This window comes from Zalophus californianus, chromosome 4 (assembly GCF_009762305.2).
Source record: "Zalophus californianus isolate mZalCal1 chromosome 4, mZalCal1.pri.v2, whole genome shotgun sequence".
Lineage (NCBI taxonomy): Eukaryota > Metazoa > Chordata > Mammalia > Carnivora > Otariidae > Zalophus > Zalophus californianus.
Genome location: NC_045598.1, coordinates 31,433,684 through 31,455,886, shown reverse-complemented (window position 1 = coordinate 31,455,886; position 22,203 = coordinate 31,433,684). Strand labels below are relative to the sequence as shown.

At 40.5% G+C, this 22,203-nt stretch overlaps 1 protein-coding gene and 1 long non-coding RNA gene across 3 annotated transcripts in view; both read right to left on the bottom strand.

The window, feature by feature from the left end:
• Positions 1–6,310, bottom strand: part of LOC113935571 — a 44,133-nt gene extending 37,823 nt beyond the window's left edge. For both annotated transcript variants that reach the window (XR_003524072.1, XR_003524073.2), the window contains exons 1-2: positions 5,821–6,310; positions 5,227–5,285 (exon numbers count right to left, since the gene is read on the bottom strand). This is a non-coding gene — a long non-coding RNA (uncharacterized LOC113935571). The remainder of the gene's footprint in view (positions 1–5,226; positions 5,286–5,820) is intronic.
• Positions 6,311–16,123: 9,813 nt separating this feature from the next.
• On the bottom strand, positions 16,124–21,132 carry LOC113935558 (zinc finger protein 684-like). The gene is given in 5 exon segments (XM_035727167.1): positions 16,124–16,973; positions 16,975–17,063; positions 17,065–17,381; positions 20,555–20,650; positions 20,988–21,132. Coding segments are annotated over 5 exon segments (1,263 nt in total). The 3' UTR covers positions 16,124–16,357.
• Between the last annotated feature and the right edge of the window lie 1,071 nt (positions 21,133–22,203).

Here is a 22,203-nt window from a genome sequence, read left to right as displayed (position 1 = left end):
AACGAAACCAGAAGCTGGTTCTTTGAAAGAATTAATAAGATCGATAAACCACTGGCCAGACTTATCCAAAAGAAAAGAGAAAGGACCCAAATTAATAAAATTATGTATGAAAGGGGAGAGATCACGACTAACACCAAGGAATTAGAAACAATTATTAGAAATTATTATCAACAACTATATGCCAATAAACTGAGCAATCTGGATGAAATGGATGCCTTCCTGGAAACCAATAAACTGCCATGACTCAAACAGGAAGAAATTGACAACCTGAATAGTCCAATAACCAGTAACGAGACTCAAGCAGTGATCAAAAACCTCCCAAAAAACAAGAGTCCAGGGCCTGATGGATTCCCTGGGGAATTCTGCCAAACATTCAAAGAAGAAATAATACCTATTCTACTGAAGCTGTTTCAAAAAATAGAAACAGAAGGAAAACTTCCAGACTCATTCTATGAGGCCAGCATTACCTTAATCCCCAAACCAGGCAAAGACCCTATCAAAAAGGAGAATTTCAGACCAATATCCCTGATGAATATGGATTCCAAATCCTCAACAATACATTAAATACATTAGGATCCAACAATACATTAAAAGGATCATCCACAACGACCAAGTGGGATTTATCCCCAGGATGCAAGAGTGGTTCAACATTCGCAAAAAATCAATGTGATAGAACACATTAATAAGAGGAGAGAGAAGAACCATATGGTCCTCTCAATTGATGCAGAAAAAGCATTTGACAAAATACAACATCCTTTCCTGATTAAAACTCTTCAGAGTATAGGGATAGAGGGAACATTCCTCAAGTTCATAAAATCCATCTATGAAAAACCCACAACGAATATCATCCTCAATGGGGAAAAGCTGAGAGCCTTTCCCTTAAGATCAGGAACACGTCAAGGATGCCCACTCTCGCCACTATTGTTCAACATAGTAGTAGAAGTCCTAGCAACAGCAATCAGACAACAAAAAGAAATAAAAGGTATTCAAATTGGCAAAGAAGAAGTCAAACTCTCTCTCTTCACAGACGGCATGATACTTTATGTGGAAAATTCAAAACATTCCACTCCCAAATTACCAGAACTCATACAGCAATTCAGTAATGTGGCAGGATACAGAATCAATGCACAGAAATCAGTTGCTTTCTTATACACTAACAATGCAACTGTAGGAAGAGAAATTAGAGAAACGATTCCATTTACGAAAGCACCAAAAACCATAAGATACCTCGGAATAAACCTAACCAAAGAGTTAAGGATCTATACTCTAGGAACTACAGAACACTCATGAAAGAAATTGAAGAAGACACAAAAAGATGGAAAAACATTCCACGGTCACGGACCAGAAGAATAAACATTGTTACAATGTCTATGCTACCCAGAGCAATCTATACCTTCAATGCCATCCCGATCAAAATTCCAATAACATTTTTCAAAGTACTGGAACAAACAATTCTAAAATTTGTATGGAATCAGAAAGGACCCCGAATCACCAAGGAAATGTTGAAAAAGAAAAACAAAGCTAGGGACATCACGTTGCTCAATTTCAAGCTATATTACAAAGCAGTGATCACCAAGACAGCATGGTACTGGCACAAAAACAGATATATAGACCAATGGAACAGAATAGAGAACCCAGATATGGACCCTCAACTCTATGGTCAAATAATCTTCGACAAAGCAGGAAAAAATATGCAGTGGAAAAAAGACAGTCTCATAGGGTGCCTGGGTGGCTCAGTTGTTAAGTGTCTGCCTCCGGCTCAGGTCAGGATCCCAGTGTCCTGGGATCGAGCCCCATATCAGGCTCCCTGCTCTGTGGGAAGCCTGCTTCTCCCTCTCCCACTCCCCCTGCTTGTGTTCCCTCTCTTGCTGTGTCTCTCTCTCTGTCAAATAAATAAATAAATAAATATAATCTTTAAAAAAAAAGAAAATAAAAAAAGACAGTCTCTTCAATAAATCATGCTGGGAAAATTGGACAGCTATATACAGAAGGATGAAACTCGACCATTCTCTAACACCATACACAAAGATAAACTCCAAATGGATGAAAGACCTCAATGTGAGACAGGAATCCATCAAAATCCTAGAGGAGAACATAGGCAGTAACCTCTTCAACATCGGCTACGGCAACTTCTTTCAAGATACGTATCCAAAGGCTAGTGAAACAAAAGCAAACATGAACTTTTGGGACTTCATCAAGATAAGAAGCTTCTGCACAGCAAAGGAAACAGTCAACAAAACAAAGAGGCAACCCACAGAATAGGAGAAGATATTTGCAAATGACACTACAGACAAAGCGCTGATTTCCAAGATCTATAAAGAACTTCTCAAACTCAACACCCAGAAAACAAATAATCAAGTCAAAAAATGGGCAGAAAACATGAACAGGCACTTCTCAAAAGAAGACATACAAACGGCTAACAGACACATGAAAAAATGTTCATCATTAGCCATCAGGGAAATTCAAATCTAAACCACACTGAGATACCACCTTACACTAGTTAGAATGGCAAAAATGGACAGGGCAAGAAACAACAAATGTTGGAGAGATTGTGGAGAAAGGGGAACCCTCTTACACTGTTGGTGGGAATGCAAGTTGGTACAGCCACTTTGGAAAACAGTGTGGAGGTGCCTTAAAAAATTAAAAATAGAGCTACCTTATGACCCAGCAATTGCACCCCTGGGTATTTACCCCAAAGACACAGATGTAGTGAAAAGAAGGGCCATATGCACCCCAATGTTCACAGCAGCAATGTCTGCAATAGTCAAACTGTGGAAAGAGCCGAGATGCCCTTCAACAGATGAATGGATAAAGAAGATGTGGTCCATATATAGAATGGAATATTACTCAGCCATCAGAAAGGATGAATACCCAACTTTTACACCAACATGGATGGGACTGGAGGAGATTATGCTAAGTGAAATAAGTCAAGCAGAGAAAGTCAATTATCATATGGTTTCACTTATTTGTGGAACATAAGAAATAGCATGGAGGACATTAGGAGAAGGAAGGGAAAAATGGGGTGGGGGGAAATGGGAGGGGGAGACAAACCATGAGAAACTATGGACTCTGAGAAACAAACTGAGGGTTTTAGAGGGAGGGGGGTGGGGGGATGGGTTAACCTGGTGATGGGAATTAAGGAGGGCACGTTCTGCATGAAGCACTGGGTGTTATACTAAAACAATGAATCGTGGATCACTACATCAAAAAGTAATGATGTATTGTATGGTGACTAACATAATAAAATTAAATTAAATTTAAAAAAAAAGAATGCACTTGAAGAAAATGAAAAGTGATCCCAAAAGTCTGAGAAGGAATGGCACGTGAATAAGTGATAAATATGTACACAAATCCAAACATTGTCTGTATAAAATAATTCTAATAATATCTAATTTATTAAGTTAAATTAAACTTAAATTAAACTTAATTAGAATGCAGAATTAAAATGCAGAAAATAATCGCTTACAAGTCAAGTGAAGATGCGATCAGTAGTAAAGAGTTTTAAAGTCTTTGCAATATTCTTTGAGTTGTTTAAACTTAGATTTGCAAATATATCATAAAATTTCAAGGATAACCACCCAAAGAATAGATATAGGTTTTAAATTTAAAACAAATACAGAGGGGTAAAAAAAAAAACCCCTAGCCACTTAAAAAACAATATACAAAAACCAAAAGGTAAGAAAGGAGGGAAAAAACAGAAAAATGGACAAATAAAATTAAAATGTAAGTATAGGGGCACCTGGGTGGCTCAGTCAGTTAAGTGTCTGACTCTTGATATCAGCTTGGGTCTTGATCTCAAGGTTGTGAGTTCAAGCCCCACGTTGGGCTCCACACTGGGTGTGGAGCCTACTTTTAAAAAAAGGTAAGATGGTATAAACACATCAAATATACCAATAACTACACTAAAAGCAAATAGACTAAACCTGCCAGTTAAAAGGCAGAGATGAGGGGGGAGGAGGGAGAATTTAGCTTTAAATTTTTTTTTCAGCTTTAAATTGTTAACAAGAGATACACCTAAAGCATAAGGCCATGAAAAGGTTGAAATAAAAGTATGGAAAAAAATAATAACCAAAAGAAAGCTGGAATAGCTATAGTAATATCAAACAAAGTAAATTTCTAGACGAAAAGCATCACTAGTGAAATAAAAGGTCAGTGCATAGAGATAAAAAATTCAATTCTCCGTGAAGATATAACAACCCTAAACTTGTATATGCCTCTTAAAACATCCACGAATTACATCTTTTTAAACAATGTAAGTATTGTACAGAGAAACTGACATATCTACTACCCAAAGAAATTTCACATATTTTTTTTCCTCAATTACTGATGGGTCAAACAAAAATAAATGGACACCTATAGATGTTGGCACCTACCATTAGAAAATACATATTGTACTCAAGCACACATGAAACATTGTAAAAATTGACCACCTATTAGGCCATAAAACAATTATCAACAATAAAAAAAAGTAAAGACTTGAAAGAGGTATGGAAGTTCATATACTCAAATCTTCTCTTTAAGAAACAAAAGCTCACCTACTTTAGGAAGTCTTCCTCAATCACCCTGCTCTAGCACTGATACCATGGACTTCAATCCTCAGATTGATACTTAAATATGGCTTCTTTCATTTTAATTAATGGATACATGAGTAATCACTATTTTACACATGTATATATTAATCTCCCCCAAAGAAACCACATATTTCGAAGAGGTGTACCTAAGTCAATTTGTCTTACTCTTACAAATAAAAAGAGCATCACAACTAAGTGGATAAATGAAGGAGCAACATGTCAGGTAGAGAACAAACTTAAAGGAGGGCATCAGGCCTGAAGGTAGCATTCTCTTTGGAGTCCCTCATTTCACAGATTAGACCCAGTCCTTTGGATGTGGACAACTTATGCCCAGTCCATGGATAACAAGACTTGTCCATTGACAACGTGTACAGCAGAGGCAAGGGACCTAGAGATGAATCCTGACTTCCCCATTTAATAGCTTGGTGAACTTGACAAGCCTCTAAACCTCACTGAGGCAGTTGCTACATCTGTAAAATGGGAATAATATCCACTTCTCACACCTATTGTGAAAATTAAAAGAAAAGTCAATGTTGAGTGTATCTAGCATGCAGTAAGTGCTCCATGAATATTTCCTTCTCCTTTCCTAAGGAAGAAAGAGGAACTTATGTTTTTCCTCAAGAGTCTGGACTGAAAAAGGAAAACTGCCTCTTACCTGGGAAGTGGTCATCTCTTCTTCCTCCTAGGCAAGGTCAGGGAGTTAAGGAGGCAGAGCTGGAGGAGAAAGGAGCCATGAGACACCAAGCCTTCCTTGCAGCTCCCAGAGAGTGTGGCCATTGTTCTGCCTTGTCTGAACCATTCCCTCAACCCCCCTGTCCTATGTTGCCTTCTTTTCTCCATGCTACAGATTGTTCACCATCTCAGTTAAGTTGTCCTTCCTCTGTTCTGAGTCAAACCTCCACAGTCTCTCCCTGGTCTCTGAAAGTCGTCACCTGACCCAAGCCTTGCTAAGTAACCTCTGCAGCCCCAGCGTCTCCACAATCCCGTCCTCCTCCACACCCCAGCCTTGGCTCAGTTTTGGCAGGCCTCAGGTCACAGGTGTGTCCCCTCAAGGATGGGTTCCAGCTGCCTGTGTTGCTGCAGCCTTCATTCATTAGAGCATGGCTTGTTCCCACTGGCTCAGGAACACCATGTCCTCGGCTGGCAACTTTCTCCTGGGCTCCAAATCTCTATCTGCCCCCCCCCAACCCCCACCCCAGCAAGTCTTCGAAAACCCAGCCAGGCTCAAAGCTCCTCTCAGGATACATACCTGGAGGAACTCGGGCTAGGGACCTCTGGACCCAAGAACGGCAACACAGGCGACCAGACACTTGCGGGAGAAACCTGAGGATGCCCCCAGGGCCACACTGCTCTGAGAGGGGAGACACAGGATCGCGGCCCGGACCTGGGAGGCGCTCAGAGCCGGAGCAGCCGGGCACAGGGCTGCAGAGCCAAGCCTAGAGTCGGAAGGAGAAAGGGATCCACGAGCCACTCGGAGGCAGATGCCACTAACCCCCGTCGGAGATGAGCAGAGCACCGTGAAGTGAGCGCTTTAGAGAACCTGGAAGGTTCCCAACCCTCTACAGTCAAATCTCGGCATCACACTCTTTTCGAGACCATCGCCCCCCGGGGCCCCAGATTTGGGGGTTCAAGTCCCTCCATCGCGCACGCACTCTGGCGTTCTGATCTCCATCGTTCGGCTGAGCCAGAGTGCCTCTGTGAGCCCCAGTCTCTCCGCGAGTAACTGGGGGCGCTGCGAAGAGCCCTCGGCGGCCGGGACTAAGCCCGCCGCCCGGCAGCACTGCGCCTGCGCGCGGGGAGCCGCAGCACCTCCCACGAGACCCGGCGGCGCGCCGCCTCTGTCCCCCAGCGGCTGCCTGCCGGTTGACCAACCTGGCCCCGCAGCGTGCAGAGGTTACTCTGCCAGTCCTGCCAGGGGGTAGGAGAGTCACTTTTTAATTTCAGTTCCTGGGATCCTCAGTGGGAGGACGTTCTCCCTCCTTCCGATGTGGAAGCTTGCGCCGCACGGCAGAGCTCCGAGCCCGAGCCTCGCACTTGGGAGTCTGGCTTCTTAGGCGTTGGGCTAAGAGATGGGCGGGGACTGGTTCTCTTATTTGGCCGGTGGTCCTTTATGGAATGTCATCGCACTGGCTCCTCTGGGCCAGCAGGCGTTCTCAGATAGGGTCGCCCGGGGCCGGAGTGTGCGGCCCTCCCTCTCGCACAGTTCTCTGATGCGTAGCCCCAGCCCAGGGTGACCCCTGCCAAACCCTGGACCCCTCCCCCGTCCCCAGTCAGGACACTTTTCACTTGGCCGCCCTTTCTCCCTCCTGTTTCTATATAGGTTTCCCACTTCCTTCTTGTAAGCTGCTCCAATCTCCACGAGGGCATCTCTTAGAATCCTCACTTGATTTTTGGAGCAAACCCCGGGGGGCCTTCTCCCCCAAGGCTGATTCATGGCTGCTGGTTTCCATCCCCACCCGCCAACTAATCTTGAAGTTATTTGAGGTGGTGGGGGTTGTCATAACAGGTCTGAGAAAATGGTTGAGGATGGAGAAGCCTGTTTGGTCACCTTTTATTAAGCCCTGGAAGTGGAGAGGTTATCTGGCCCCCAGTTATTTATGGTTCTTTTTATATTGTGGGGTCCTTTAATGCCTCACCTCTTAATCCTAGTTTCCATCCTGGACTAAAGGACAAATCCCAGTTAACGTCACGTCCTGCACCTGTGACTCTGGTAGTCGGTACTGTTCACAAATGTTCTGGGTTCCCTCTTCTTTCCAGTACATGATAGGACTGCAATTTCCCATCCTTTGGAAGTTAGTGATGACAGTGCAACCTGTTTGGCCACAAAATATGAGCTTAAGTACTGTATGCCACTTCCAAAAGGAATCTTTTAGGAGCCAATGCACAATTTGTCATGTTTCTTTTCCCTCTGCCCCAGAAATTGTAATGTTCAGTGTGTAGGCAGCCTCTAAAATGGCCACCAATTATCCCCTGTGCACTTCAGGTCTCTGTCACATTTTGGTAATTCTTGAAAAATTTCAAACTTTCTCATTTTTATATTTGTTATTGTGATCTATGACCAGTGGTTACCACTTGCTGAAAGCTCAGATGATGATTAGTATATTTTAGCCAGAAAGTATTTTTTCAGTTAAGGTATATATACCATGTTTTTAAACATAATGGTATTGCACACTTATATAGACCACTATAGTATATATAGTATATACATACATATACGTGTAGTATATATAATACATAGACAGACGGTATCTATAGCACACACACACAAACACGAGCGGTGTATATAATACATAGACAGACGGTATCTATAGCACACACACACAGACACGTGTGGTGTATATAATACATAGACGGCATCTATAGCACACACAGACACGTGCGGTGTATATAATACATAGACAGATGGCATCTATAGCACACACACACAGACACGAGCGGTGTATATAATACATAGACAGACGGCATCTATAGCACACACACACAGACACGTGCGGTGTATATAATACATAGACGGCATCTATAGCACACACACACAGACACGTGCGGTGTATATAATACATAGACGGCATCTATAGCACACACACACAGACACGTGCGGTGTATATAATACATAGACGGCATCTATAGCACACACACACAGACACGTGCGGTGTATATAATACATAGACGGCATATAGAGCACACACACACAGACACGTGCGGTGTATATAATACATAGACAGACGGCACCTATAGCACACACACACAGACACGTGTGGTGTATATAATACATAGACGGCATCTAGAGCACACACAGACACGTGCGGTGTATATAATACATAGACGGCATCTATAGCACACACACACAGACACGTGCGGTGTATATAATACATAGACGGCATCTATAGCACACACACACAGACACGTGCGGTGTATATAATACATAGACGGCATCTATAGCACACACACACAGACACGTGCAGTGTATATAATACATAGACGGCATATAGAGCACACACACACAGACACGTGCGGTGTATATAATACATAGACAGACGGCACCTATAGCACACACACACAGACACGTGTGGTGTATATAATACATAGACGGCATCTAGAGCACACACAGACACGTGCGGTGTATATAATACATAGATGGCATATAGAGCACACAGACACATGCGGTGTATATAATACATAGACGGCATCTAGAGCACACACACACAGACACATGCGGTGTATATAATACATAAACGGCATCTAGAGCACACACACACAGACACGTGCGGTGTATATAATACATAGACGGCATATAGAGCACACACACACAGACACGTGCGGTGTATATAATACATAGACGGCATATAGAGCACACACACACAGACACGTGTGGTGTATATTATACATATACAGACGGCATATAGAGCACACACATACAGATATGTGTGGTATATATAATACATAGTCAGACGGCATATATAGTATATACATACATATACAGGCTTATAACATTTTTTTAAGATTTTATTTGTGATCTTTCAGCCTCCATTCTTTTTTATTTGTCAGAGAGAGAGCACAAGCAGGGGGAGTGGCAGGCAAAGAGCAAGGAGCCCGATGCAGGACTCGATCCCAGGACCCTGAGATCATGACCTGAGCCAAAGTCAGACACTTAACCAACTGAGCCACCCAGGTGCCCCTGGGCTTATAACTTAAATGCAGTGCAAAACCGAAAAAATTTGACTTGCTTTATTGCAGCAGTCTGGAACTGAACCTGCAGTATCTCCAGGGTACATGTGTACTTCAATGACAACCCCTGTGTTAGTTATAGGGGATTAAACTGCTGTAACAAATAGACTTCCCAATGCATTGGCTCAGGCAAAATAGGAGTTCCCTGCTCTTCCTTATTTCACAGTGCAGGGCAGGTGGTCCATGTTGGTGTGCAGCCCTCTCCCATGTGGTCATATAACAAAATGCCATAGACTGGCATCTCATAGTTCTGAAGGCTGAGAGTCTGAGATCAGGGTGCCAGCATGGTCAGGAGAGGGCCCTCTTCAGGGTAGCAGACTTCTTGTACCATCACATGGCAGAAGGGGCTAGTGAGCTCTGTGGGACCTCTTTTGCAAGGGTAATAATCCCAATCATGAAGTCTGCCCTGATGACCTAATCATCTCCCAAAGGCCTCACCTCCTAATACCATCACCTTGGGCATGAAGTTTTCAACATATGAATTTGAGGAGAACACAAAAGTTCAGACCATAGCAATGATCCAGACTATATTGGCTCTGCCTTCTTCAACACATTGCTTCCAAGCCTGCTCTGGCTGACACAGTCTAGCCACCAGAAGAGCATCTCCACTCCCAACACCCTAGTCCAAAGCACCATCATCTGTTGTCTGGACTCTGGAACAATTGCCTCTTAACCAGTCTATCTGCCATCTTGCCATCCCTACTATCTCTCCCCCACACACAGCCAGGGAGAACTTTTCAAAAGTAAATCAGACTATACCAGTCTTCTGCTCAAAATCTTCACAACCTTCCCATCACATTTAGAATGCAATGTCACATACTCTGGAAACCTATCTAATGCACAAAACTCATCTCCACATCTCTCCTCCACCCACACTGGAATTCTTGCTGGTTCTCAACAGGCCAGACTCACTCTTGCCTCAGGATCCTTGCAGGATCTTTCCAAGGCTCCTTCCTTCACTGCCTTCAGGTCTCGGCTTAAAGGTCTCTTCTTCTCAGAGGACTTCCTTTGCCACTCCATCTTAGTTTCCTATCACATTCAATGTCCTCACAGGTTCTAAAGAGTGTTTTACTGGTCAATACCTCAGATGATCATTTATTTGTTTATTGTTGAGTAAAGTGCTGGTATCTTGCCTTTTTTGCTCACTGCTGTGTTATCAGTATACAGTTAGAACAGGGGTTGGCAGTCTACACCCGAGGAACAAATCTGTTTTTCTGCCTGTTTTTGTATATAGTTTTATTAGAATACAACCACACTCATCTGTTTGTGTGTCTATGGCTGCTTTCATGCTATGGCAACAGAGTAGTTGTAACAGACTGTATTGCCCACAAAGCAAGGTAACTGATATCTGGCCCTTTACAGGGAAAGTTTACCACCCTTGATCTATGGCAATTAATACTGATACATCAGCTTCCTATTATTTGATTAGTGGATCTTGTACCACTCCTTTATTTTCTATCCTTTCTGGATGATTTGGCTGCAATCTTGCATGCAGCTTATATTTGGATTTTAAAAAACAATCTGCTAGCCTCTGCTTTTGGAAAAGTATGGATTTTTAGCCCTCTCTTTTGTTAAGACAAAAGGCGGAGGAATAAAAAGTATCTCCTTTTCCCTCTTGATTAAAATGCAGTGAAGACAGAGAACCCAGAAACAGTCACTCTGACTTTAAAGATATTTGTACCACTGCTGTGTGATGGAGAGCCTTGCTCAAAACAGACTAAATTAATCCTTTCTCTGCCCAACATAAAGTGATAACTCTTATACTGATTAAACACGCTTACTGCTTTACTAGTTATAATTAATTTCTAGACTTGAAAAAATTATTTGAACTTTTTTTTAGAGAGAGAGACTGTGTGCACTAGGTGGGGAGGGGCAGAGGAATAGAAAATCTTATGCAGGCTCCGTGCCCAGTGGGGAACCCCACACGTGGCTTGATTTCAAGACCCTGAGATCACGACCTGAGCTGAAACCAAGAGTTGGACGCTTAACCAACTGAGTCACCCAGGCGCCCGGAAAACATTTTTTTTTTTTTAAATAAGAAATAGTGTTAGTACATGAAATAAATTAGTCATATCACCAATTTACCTTCTTTCTCAAAAAAGGTATCAGCCTTTGTTTTTGGAGAGCACCTGATTATGTCCCTTTTGCAATGTAAGTTATAAAGTGCTTTTGACATGTTAAAAAAAGTATCCCTAAATATAACGCAGGCATTATTATTCCTCAGGATAGTGATTTAATCTGTTGGCCTTTATTGTGATTAGTGATATACTTGGACACATTCCTGAGTTTTATTTTTGCTTTGTAGTTACCATGCTTTTTCTTTGTTGCTTTAGTTTTCCTTTCCTGTGTTCTACTGAATTTATGGTTTTTATTCCTTTTCTCTCCAGTGACTTGTGACAGTCTGTTTCTTTTAGTGGGTAGCCTTCGGTTTTTATCATGCATATTCAACAAGGTATAAAGTTAATATCTATCCTCTCCCAGAACACAGATTTATAACTGTAACCCTGATTCCTACCACTTATTCTAATGTTATCTAGAATATTCATTTCACCTTATTTCTAGCCTTCTCCCGAATTAATCCTTAAATTAGTTACACCCAACATAAATTCAGATTTATGAACATGTTTACAATTCATTTGTTCATCAATGCCTCTTGCATTCTATTCTCCCCCAGTGGCTGATGTTAATGCTGGTTTTCTCAGAAAAATGAGATTTCAGGTAATATTTTCATTAAAACTTTTTGTATGTTATATGTGGTTTTATTTAAAGATTTTATTTACTTATTTGAGAGAGAGAATGAGAGAGAGCACAAGAGAGGGGAGTTTCAGAGGGAGAAGCAGGCTTCCCGTTTTTTGTTTTTTTTTAAAGAAGTAGTACTATATAAAAAATAAACCTATCTTCATACTGGAAAAAAATCAACCTAATGTCTGAGTATAACAACAAAGAAAGTGAGTGTTGAGTGTTCCTGTTTAAAGGGGGGAAAAGGAAAGTAAAAATATATCCAAATGTAACGTTCTAGAGGGAAGGTGGGCGTAAAAAAAAAGATATTCTGCTTACATTATATATGACTATTTCAGACACTTTTGACAACTAGACAAATGTGTAAGACTTCAAATTTTAAAAAATGGGCTTCTGGGGAATCTAAGATCATGTTTGAGCTGAGTGTAAAAAATATTTTGGTTTTCTTCTTGCCAAAATCATGTTCTGGGGTTGAGGTTATCTAGGAAAAGAATGAGGTCAACGGTAGGGTAGAACGGTAGAAAGTTCCCCAGGTAGCAATATGTGTGTATCCAGTACTAGAATACTAGGTGTCAAAGAAGTCTGGAAATGTGGGAAAATAATTTTTTTCAGGTTAATGGTCATACTTATAGCTTTAAATATAGAAGTACTTTGCCCACAAATATGTCTGAGGTTGAAAACATATTAAACATATCACTTGAAAATATAACTAGTTGGGGAGCCTGGGTGGCTCAGTCGTTAAGCATCTGCCTTCGGCTCACGTCATGATCCCAGGTCCTGGGATCAAGCCCTGCATCGGGCTCCCTGCTCCGCGGGAAGCCTGCTTCTCCCTCTCCCACTCCTCCTGCTGTGTTCCCTCTCTCGCTGTGCCTCTCTGTCAAATAAATAAATAAAATCTTTAAAAAAAGAAAATATAACTAGTTACTGTGTGAAACTTTTCTTGCAGCGTTATTATAATAGCCAAGACATGGAAGCAGCCTAAGCATCCATCAATGGATAAGTACATGAAGATGTCATGCACACACACACGTACACACATACAGTGGAACTGTTATTCAGCAAGAAGGAAATCTTGCCATTTGCGACAACATGGATGGAACTTGAGGGCATTATGCTAAGTGAAATAAATCAGACAAATACCATATGAAATCACATATATACAGAATCTAAAAAAGACCCTGAACTCATACAGAGAACAGATTGGTGTTTGTCAGAGGTAGGGGTCAGGGCGTGGAGAAAATGGGTAAAGGGGATCAAAAGGTACAAAGTCCCAGCTCTAAAATAATTAAGTCCTAGGCATGTAATATACAGCATGGTGACTACAGTTAATAATACTACATTGTATGTTTGAAAGTTGCTGGGAGAGCAAATCTTAAAAGTTCCCATCACAAGAAAAAAATTTGTTAACTGTGTGGTGATGGATATTCACTTGACTTATTGTGGACATTTCACAATGTATACAAATATCAAATTGTTGTACACCTGGAACTAATATGTTATATGTCAGCTATATATCTCAATTTTTAAAATTTAGCAATATATATTTGTAAAAATATATTCAAGAAATTAAAACACTACAATAACTTGGGATCAGAGAAATCATTAACAACACAGGTCTTGGCTTAGATAAGAGTCTTCCAATTAAGTATAAATACCTAGTGCTCCTTGTAACCCTATTTTACTCAATAATACAGTTTCTTTAAGATTTATTTATTTGAGAAAGAGTGAGGGTGCCTTGGTGGCTCAGTCATTAAGTGTCTGCCTTCGGCTCAGGTCATGATCCCAGGGTCCTGGGATCAACTCCCGTGTCAGGCTCCCTGCTCAGCGGGAAGCCTGCTTCTCCCTCTGTCTCTCCCTCTCCCTCTGCTGGTGTTCCCTTTCTCACTGTGTCTGTCAAATAAATAAATAAAATCTAAAAAAAAAAAAAAAAAAGAGTGAGCCTATGTTTGAGCAGGGGGAGAGGAAAGGGGGGAGGGAGAATCTCAAGCAGACTCCCCACTGAGCGTAGAGCCTGATGCAGGGCTCGATCTCATGACCCTGAGATCATGACCTGAGCCAAAATCAAGAGTCGGACACCTAAGCAACTAAGCCACCCAAGCACCCCTAAACATGATGTTTTAAAAAAGAACTTTAAACTCAATTTTACTTAAACAATCTGCATACTTGATTAGTTGACATGATGTTCTGCACACCTCACACTTAATCTCAAAATGTTGCTAATTTATGCACTCGCATAATATGTACACAGTGTAGACCAGTTTCCCCTTCTCAAACATGAGCTCTAGCCCTATGAAATGCATTAGAATTAGTGGGATTCATGACTTTGTTTTAGCGCCTGACAATGACTTAGGTTAAATAGGAAAAAATTTTCTTTGTTTCAACTTTTCAAACATTTAATTTTGGTTCATACTTAGCTAATTCTTTAATCTATTAATTACAGCATTTAAGAAAGGGAGCAAACATTTTAGTTCATAGAGCTCAGACCATAATGTCAAATAACACTCCCAGTCTCCTCATTCTCAGTCTGCCCCCCGATGCACAAGACCTCTCTTAAGAGTCTCGCATAATTCTCACAGCAATGAGACATTCTACACCCCTAAGGGAGTGTTCTTGCTGTCTTAAAGTTTGTACTTGCTCAGATGCTATTACTGCTAAGGACAGGAGCTGAGAAAGAACTAGGAGGGGAAGAGTAATGTTAAATAAAGCAAAACGACAGCTTTAAAAGGAAATGAGAGATAAGGCAGTTGAACTTGAGAAAAACTCCCTGAGTTTATAATTTTACATATACACTTTTGTGGTTTGCCAAGTGATTTGGTGTGACTACCTGTTTAATTAGCATGTAGTCTTAGTATTGAAAACCTTGTAAGACAGGCTTAACTTAGATCTGATGGATATTCTGAAAATCACTCTCATGCGTAAGTCTTCACCCATCATCACCTACAAAAATGCTCAAGAAAGAAAAATAATTCCAAGTTCATACATTTAATCCAAAACCTTAGGCTTGCAAGAGAAAACCTGATTTGGTGAATTTAGGTTCAAGCTCAATGCTGTATAAGCCTCACAACCACCGAAGAAAGGGTTTAAAGACTTTTTTACGTTATCAATGAACATTTAAAGTGAAATATAAAATTTCCATTTAAACCATTGTTGGTTCATGTGTTTTAAAAGCGAAAACACAGAATTTACATAATGTCAAATTATAAAATACCTGCCAAGCAGCTCATGAAAGCAGAAAAGCTTTTCAAATAGCTTGATGCAACACCTATGCTAGTCACCCAGAAACTTCCAAACAAGCCTGAGATTTCACTCAATCAATTTCCAAAACGAGAAAGTAATAATTTTCTTCCAGAAGTCTCTGCAGAGTATCATGCCGCCTAATTTTTCTAAACAAAGTACCCCAGTTATAAGCTACTTGAGCTAGGTTCACTCCTACTTACGTAGCTGAGCCAGTGAAATAGGATGGCTTTTATTTACATGAGTATTTACCTGAAGAAATGCCTCTTTTCCTGTACTAAGTGCTTAGAGTACGAAACACAGCTGCTTTCTTTCTTCAGTGACTAATCAGGATTAAACACACACACACATGCTTTGGTGTTCTGCATAGACAAGAAAACATATTACCCGATGTCCTCAGTTGAGCAGAGGCAGTACAAGACTTCATCACTGTACCTAACTTCTATTATTTAAAAGGAGGCTCCAGAAGGTTCAGGCACAACTGCCACAATTTCATACATGCCACGAAATGGTCTATATAATAAGCCACATGATTTCACTTATAACTGGCAAGCCTGCATATGGTCATTTTAGGTTTGAAGAGATGATGGTGTTTACCAGACATAATCCCAGTTGAGAGTTTTATTTATATATTTTTTATTGCAATAAAATATACACACCATAAAATTTACCATTTTAACCATTTTAAGTGTATAATTCATTGGCATTAAGTACAATCACAATGCTGTGTAACCATCACCATAACAGATAAAATTCTGTATAAGTGCTTAGCATATATTTCAAACCTATGGTTATACAAATTTAAGCAATGCAGACATTTGTATAACTTGTATGACAATCATAAACTGGGGCAGTACATATATGTAATTACAGTCAGCTTGATGCCTTGATTTTTAAATTTTTTACAACCTCCTCAGTTTTATGCTATACAGTAAAATTGCCAATTTATAATGCAAAATTTTCTGTAATCTTCTCAATAAAATTAGTAGTATCACAGAATATGAATTTCAGAACATGCTTTTCCATATCTATCCAATTGATAGAGTTTTTCTCATGATGAATTCTTTGCCACTTTATTAAAAGGCTAACTAATTGTAAGTTTTCCCCCATTCACACAGCTTCCCTGTTTTTATGACTCCTTTGATGGAGAATGAGATGTGTTTCTGGTTAAAAGATTGCCTACATGCACTACATTTGTTTTGTTGCTCTGCTGTATGAGTTAAGTAATGTTTAAGGAGATGTAACTTCTTGATGAAGGCTTTGCCACATTTAGTACACCCATGGGGTTTCTCACCTGTATGAATCCTCTGATGCATGACTAGCACTGAGGAGTCTGCAAAGGCCTTGCCACATTCTCTACATCTGTACGGTTTCTCTCCTGTATGAATTCGAGAATGTTTATAAAGGGATGAGCTATACCTGAAGGTTTTCCCACATTCCTTACATTCAAACGAGTTCTCAAGTGTATGCGATTTCACATGTTGGGTAAAGGAGGAGTTCCAAGTGAATGACTTCCCGCACTGATGGCATTTGTAAGGTTTCTCTCCCGTGTGGAGTCTCTGGTGGACCACCAGTTGTGCTTTATGCATAAACGCTTTCCCACAATCATTGCATACATAGGGCCTCTCTCCACTATGAATTTTTTGATGAGCTATAAGGTGTCCCTTACTGTTAAAGGCTTTCCCACAGTAATTGCATTCAAAGGTTTTTCCTTGTATGTTTCTTTTCATGTCTAATGAGACAAGACTTCTTTGGGAAGGCTTTCCCACATTCAGGGCATCCAAAGGTTTTTTTTTCTTGTAGGCTTTTTTTCATGCCTAATGAGACAAAACTTGTTTTTGAAGGCTTTTCCACATTCCTTGTATTCATAAGAATTTTCTCCGATATGACTTTTATTATAACTGAGCAAGTGTGAATTAGGTTGCAGACTCTTTCCATTTGACTCACATTTACGTTGTGTTTGTCTTAAAGAAATACATTTTATACTCAGATTATAATTTTGGACTCTCTCGTTGGTCAGTGTTTTCTCGAAGGTGAACATATCTTGGTTCAAAAAATTGTCTTCGCTTCCCTCCTCTCTCTCTAGTGCATCACTGAGTAAGCAGATAGCTTCTAAAAAGGTGTAAAATGAAATATTCCCAGTTACTCTTTCCAATCTCATGTTATAAAAAGAAAAAATTTAAAGTATATAATGTCAGCAAGGATGCCTATTCTGACCACTTCTATTCAACATAGTCCTGAAGTCCTAGCAAGACCGATTAGGTAAGAAAAAGAAGTAAAGGTATCCAAACTAGAAAGGAAGACATAAAAATACCTCTGTTCACAGAGGATATGGTCTCATATGAACACAACCCTAAAGATTCCACAAAAAAACACTATTAGAGCTAATACACAAATTTGGCAAGTTGCAGGATGCAAAGTCAGCATACAAAAATCTGTTGTGTTTCCATACACTAAAACAAACAATCCAAAAAGGAAATTAAGAAAACAATCCTTTTTACAATAGCATCAGAAAGAATCTATTGTTTATTATTATTAAGAATAAACTTAACCAAGGAGGTGGAAAACTTGTATACTGACAACTACAAAATACTGCTGAAAGAAATTGAAGACAAGTAAGTGGAAAGACAGCTTGTGTTCATGGACTAGAAGACTTAATATTGTTCAAATGTCCATACTAACCAAAGTGATCTATAGATTCAATGCAATTCCAATGGCATTTTTTGCAGAAATAGAAAAAAACATTCTGAAATTCATATGGAACCACAAAGGATTCAAACAGCTAAAACATTCCTGAGAAAGAAGAAGCAGGAGGCCTCACACTTCCTGACTTGAAACCATGTTACCAAATTACAGTAATCAAAACAGTACAGTCCTGGCATAAAGACAGATATATAGATTAGTGGAACAGAAGAGAGAGCCCAGAAATAAACCCACGCTTACATGGTTTTCAACAAGTGAGTCAAGACTACACAATGGGGAAAGGATCTCTTCAACTAATGGCTGATATCTGGAAAAACTAGATATCCACATGTAAAAGAATGAAAATGGACCCTAATCTTACACCATATACAAAAATGTATTAGAGACTTAAAATATAAGACCTGAAACTATAAAACTCCTAGAAGAAAACATAGGGGAAAAGCTTCATATGACTGGTTTTGGCAAAGATTTCCTTGCATGACTCCAAAAGCACTGGCAGCAAAAGCAAACATAGACAAGTGGGACCACATCAAATTCAAAAGCTTCTGTGCAGCAGAGGAAACAATCAGCAGAGTGAAAAGGCAACCTACAGAAGGGAGAAAATATTCTAAAAACATTTATCAGATAGGAGGTTAATATCCCGGGGCGCCTGGGTGGCTCAGTCATTAAGCGTCTGCCTTCGGCTCAGGTCATGATCCCAGGGTCCTGGGATTGGGTCCCGCATCGGGCTCCCTGCTCAGGGGGAAGCCTGCTTCTCCCTCTCCCACCCCCCACCCCGCTTGTGTTCCCTCTCTCGCTGTGTCTCTCTCTGTCAAAATAAATAAATAAAATCTTAAAAAAAAAAAGAGGTTAATATCCCAAATCCATAAGGAACCCCCACAACTGAACAGCAAAAAAAATGGGCAAAGGACTTGAATAGACCTATTTCCAAAGGAGACATAAATGGTCAACAGGTATGAAAAGATGTTCAGTATCATTAATCAGGGAAATGCAAATCAAAACCACAGTAAGATCACACCTTGCATCTGTTAGGATGTCTATTATAAAACAACAACAGAAAATAACCAGTACTGGCAAAGATGTGGGGCTACTAGAACCTGGTGCACTGTGGGTGGTAACGTGAAATGATGGAGCCACTGTGGAAAACAGTATGGAATTTCCTCAAAATATCAAAAATAGCACCACTATATGATCCAGCAATCCCACTTCTGGGCATTTATCAGAAAACTGAAAACAGGATTTCCTAGAGATGTTTACACTCTCATGCTAATTGCAGCAATATTCACAATAGCCAAGAATTGGAAATAATCTAATGTTAATCAACAGATAAAGGGATGAAGAAAACATAGCATATACATATGTACTTTTAAAAAGAAGGAAATCCATCATAAGCTATATGAATGAACCCTGAGGACATTAGGCTAAGTGAATAAGCCAGTCACAGAAGGATAAATATTTCAAGATTCCACTCATATGAGATATTTAAAATAGTCAAACATATATGCGGCACCTGGGTGGCTCAGTCGGTTAAGCATCTGACTCAATTTAGGCTCAGGTCATGATCTCAGGGTCCTTGGATCGAGCCCTGCGTCGGGCTCCACACTCGGGACGGGAGGTAGTCTGCTTAGGAATTCTCTCTCCCTCTCCTTCTGTCCTTCCCCCACTCGTGCTTTCTCTCTCACTCTCAAATAAATCTTTTTTTAAAAAATGACCAGACATAAATTCCTTTTGAATATATCATTTCCACCACTTGATATGACTTTGTCCTGAAAATGAACTGCTTTTTAGTTATAACCTCTTTCAATCTCCCAGATATGTTTCCAGAACCCTGCTTTGCCCGTGATACCACATGCTTCAACTCAAATTTCCCATTTTGGTTTCCACACTTAATGACTTCTATTAACTCTGGGGACATGAAACAGAAGACTTCTAGTTTTTAGCAACCTTTGCCTTTATATAGCTTATGATCAAGTAGGTCAGTTCGGATTGTTACCATGATGCCACACCTTGTCCAGTGTAACATCATCACTGCCGAGCTCAAATCCTACAACACTAAGTCCACTGATATAATAATGTTAGGGAAAAGGGGAAGAAGATGGTTCTTCATTATTTCTGAGATTTGATTCCCTTCCATTAAGAGGGATTATTAGTGCAACACTCTAGGTTCTTAGCTCATTCCTTATTTCTCAATCTATATGATCTGATTACCTTATAAGAACCAGATGTATGGAAAAGATCTGTGCTCATGTTGAGGAAAAAAAGAATGAAGATTTTAGGAATTAAGAGAACAAAGCAAGGACCTCCATGGAACAGGCAGTGCAGGGAGCCAGGGCAGAGAGGAGAGGGACCTCCCTCCATACAAAAGCTGAGCAAAGAGAAAGAGTGGCTATGTGAGCAGAGTGAGTGAAGGTGTCATCTGGGGATCTGACGATGTTATGTCAAGTGGACTCAGTCACTTCCAAAGCTGTGTGGCTTTTAAGAAGGGCTTCCTGAAAGAGCTGCTTCAGAGGGACCTGTCCCTCACTGACCAACTGGAATCTCAATTCCAAAGACTCCCATCTACCTGGTTTTCTTTCACTCACCTGGATGGCGCCAACGTGGGTTCGCCCCTTCTCCCATCCATGGCTCTTGTCCTTGCTCTGCCTTGAAGATCGCTTTTGTTTTGGTAACTGGGCCCCCTGTTCATGGGAAACAACACAGAACTGGAGACCAAGTGCCAGAGACAAACGACTACCTCGCAATTCAGGTCTGTCTCCTTGAGTCTCAGGGCCTGGAAAGGATGACAAACAGGCTTTGGAACAGAAAAGACCCTTCTCCTCCACTGGGGAGGCAGAAGCATAAACCCTCTATCTGTTTATGCATCATCTCAAAGGGGATTAAGAATCTGTGACCACTAACATTCAGGGCCAAACTCAGGAATGCTTCAGAATGTCCAGAGCTTCCACAAATCCTAAAGGCAGGGTGCTAGGAGTATATTCTTAGCTCCCCTGAAGAGTTACCACCCACTGTCCTTACCCACTGAGATGAGGTTTCTAAAGTCCTCCAACATCACATCCCAATACAAGGTTCTCTGCTCACAGTCAAGCAGCTGCCACTCCTCTGGGGTGAAGTCCACAGCTACATCCGGGAATGTCACTGATCCCTGTAGCAGCACATTCATCTTCAACCTGTAGCGAGTACTGCTGGGGGATGTGGAGGGGATTCAGAGTAATTCCTCTGATCATGTTCATTGTTCTGAATTTGCAGTAAGTTACACAGAGTAACTAAAAACTACTATATACTTGACTCAGAATTAAAATTTGTGAGAACAAAATCATATACAAACTATACACCTATATACACACATGTATATATACACAGATATATATACATCCATATATGTGGGGAGGGAGCGAGGAAGAGAAGGAAAAAGAGAGAAAATATTAAGTTCATTGAGCATTGCTTTGGTCTCATGTATTCTGTTTATACAAAAGGACACTAAACAATGGTCATATGAAAACTGCTACTGCAACTACACAAATCTCCTACATAATAAATACCCCAATTTTTCTTTCATAGTCCGTGCCAGGCAAACCTTTATCTGTGGAATTGTTATACTTTATTCTCTAGGACAAGGCCAAGAATTCACTGATTGGGTATCCTTTTTCTGACTGCCAAGATTAAGCACACATTTGCATCTCAACATTACAAATGGTGTGCAGACCCAATGGTCTTCATATAGGCTAAGTTTGTATTCAATTTAAATGTCTATCTATATTTCTCCTGTTTCTCATATAGTAATACTTTTCCATGTCAGTATATGGATTCTTATAAGTCCCTGCAAATCCACCAGAAAACAAAGTGAAATGTGAATGAATAACTGAATGGACAGATGGATGGATGGATGAGTGTCCTGCCTGGAAACTGGTCATTTTCCGATGCTCACGGGAAAGGACACAGATCTATGAAAACAAGACTTCAGGGATTTCTCTGCCTTTCCAGCCTACAAATAAGTACTCATATGCCAGCTACAGAAAAGGCTACTTGCAAGTCAGGGAAGTCCACATGCTGGAAGCAGTAACTTGTCCACTTTTAATTCTGATATGATAGTAGGAATCTTGGACAAGGATGTTCTCTTTTGGGTAGACGTACACATTTCTTCCCTATTGATCTATTATAATTTACTGTTCATTTGTTATCTGGTGATTTCTTTTCTCCCAGAAATTAATCCTAAAGAAATAAAAAGGGATGG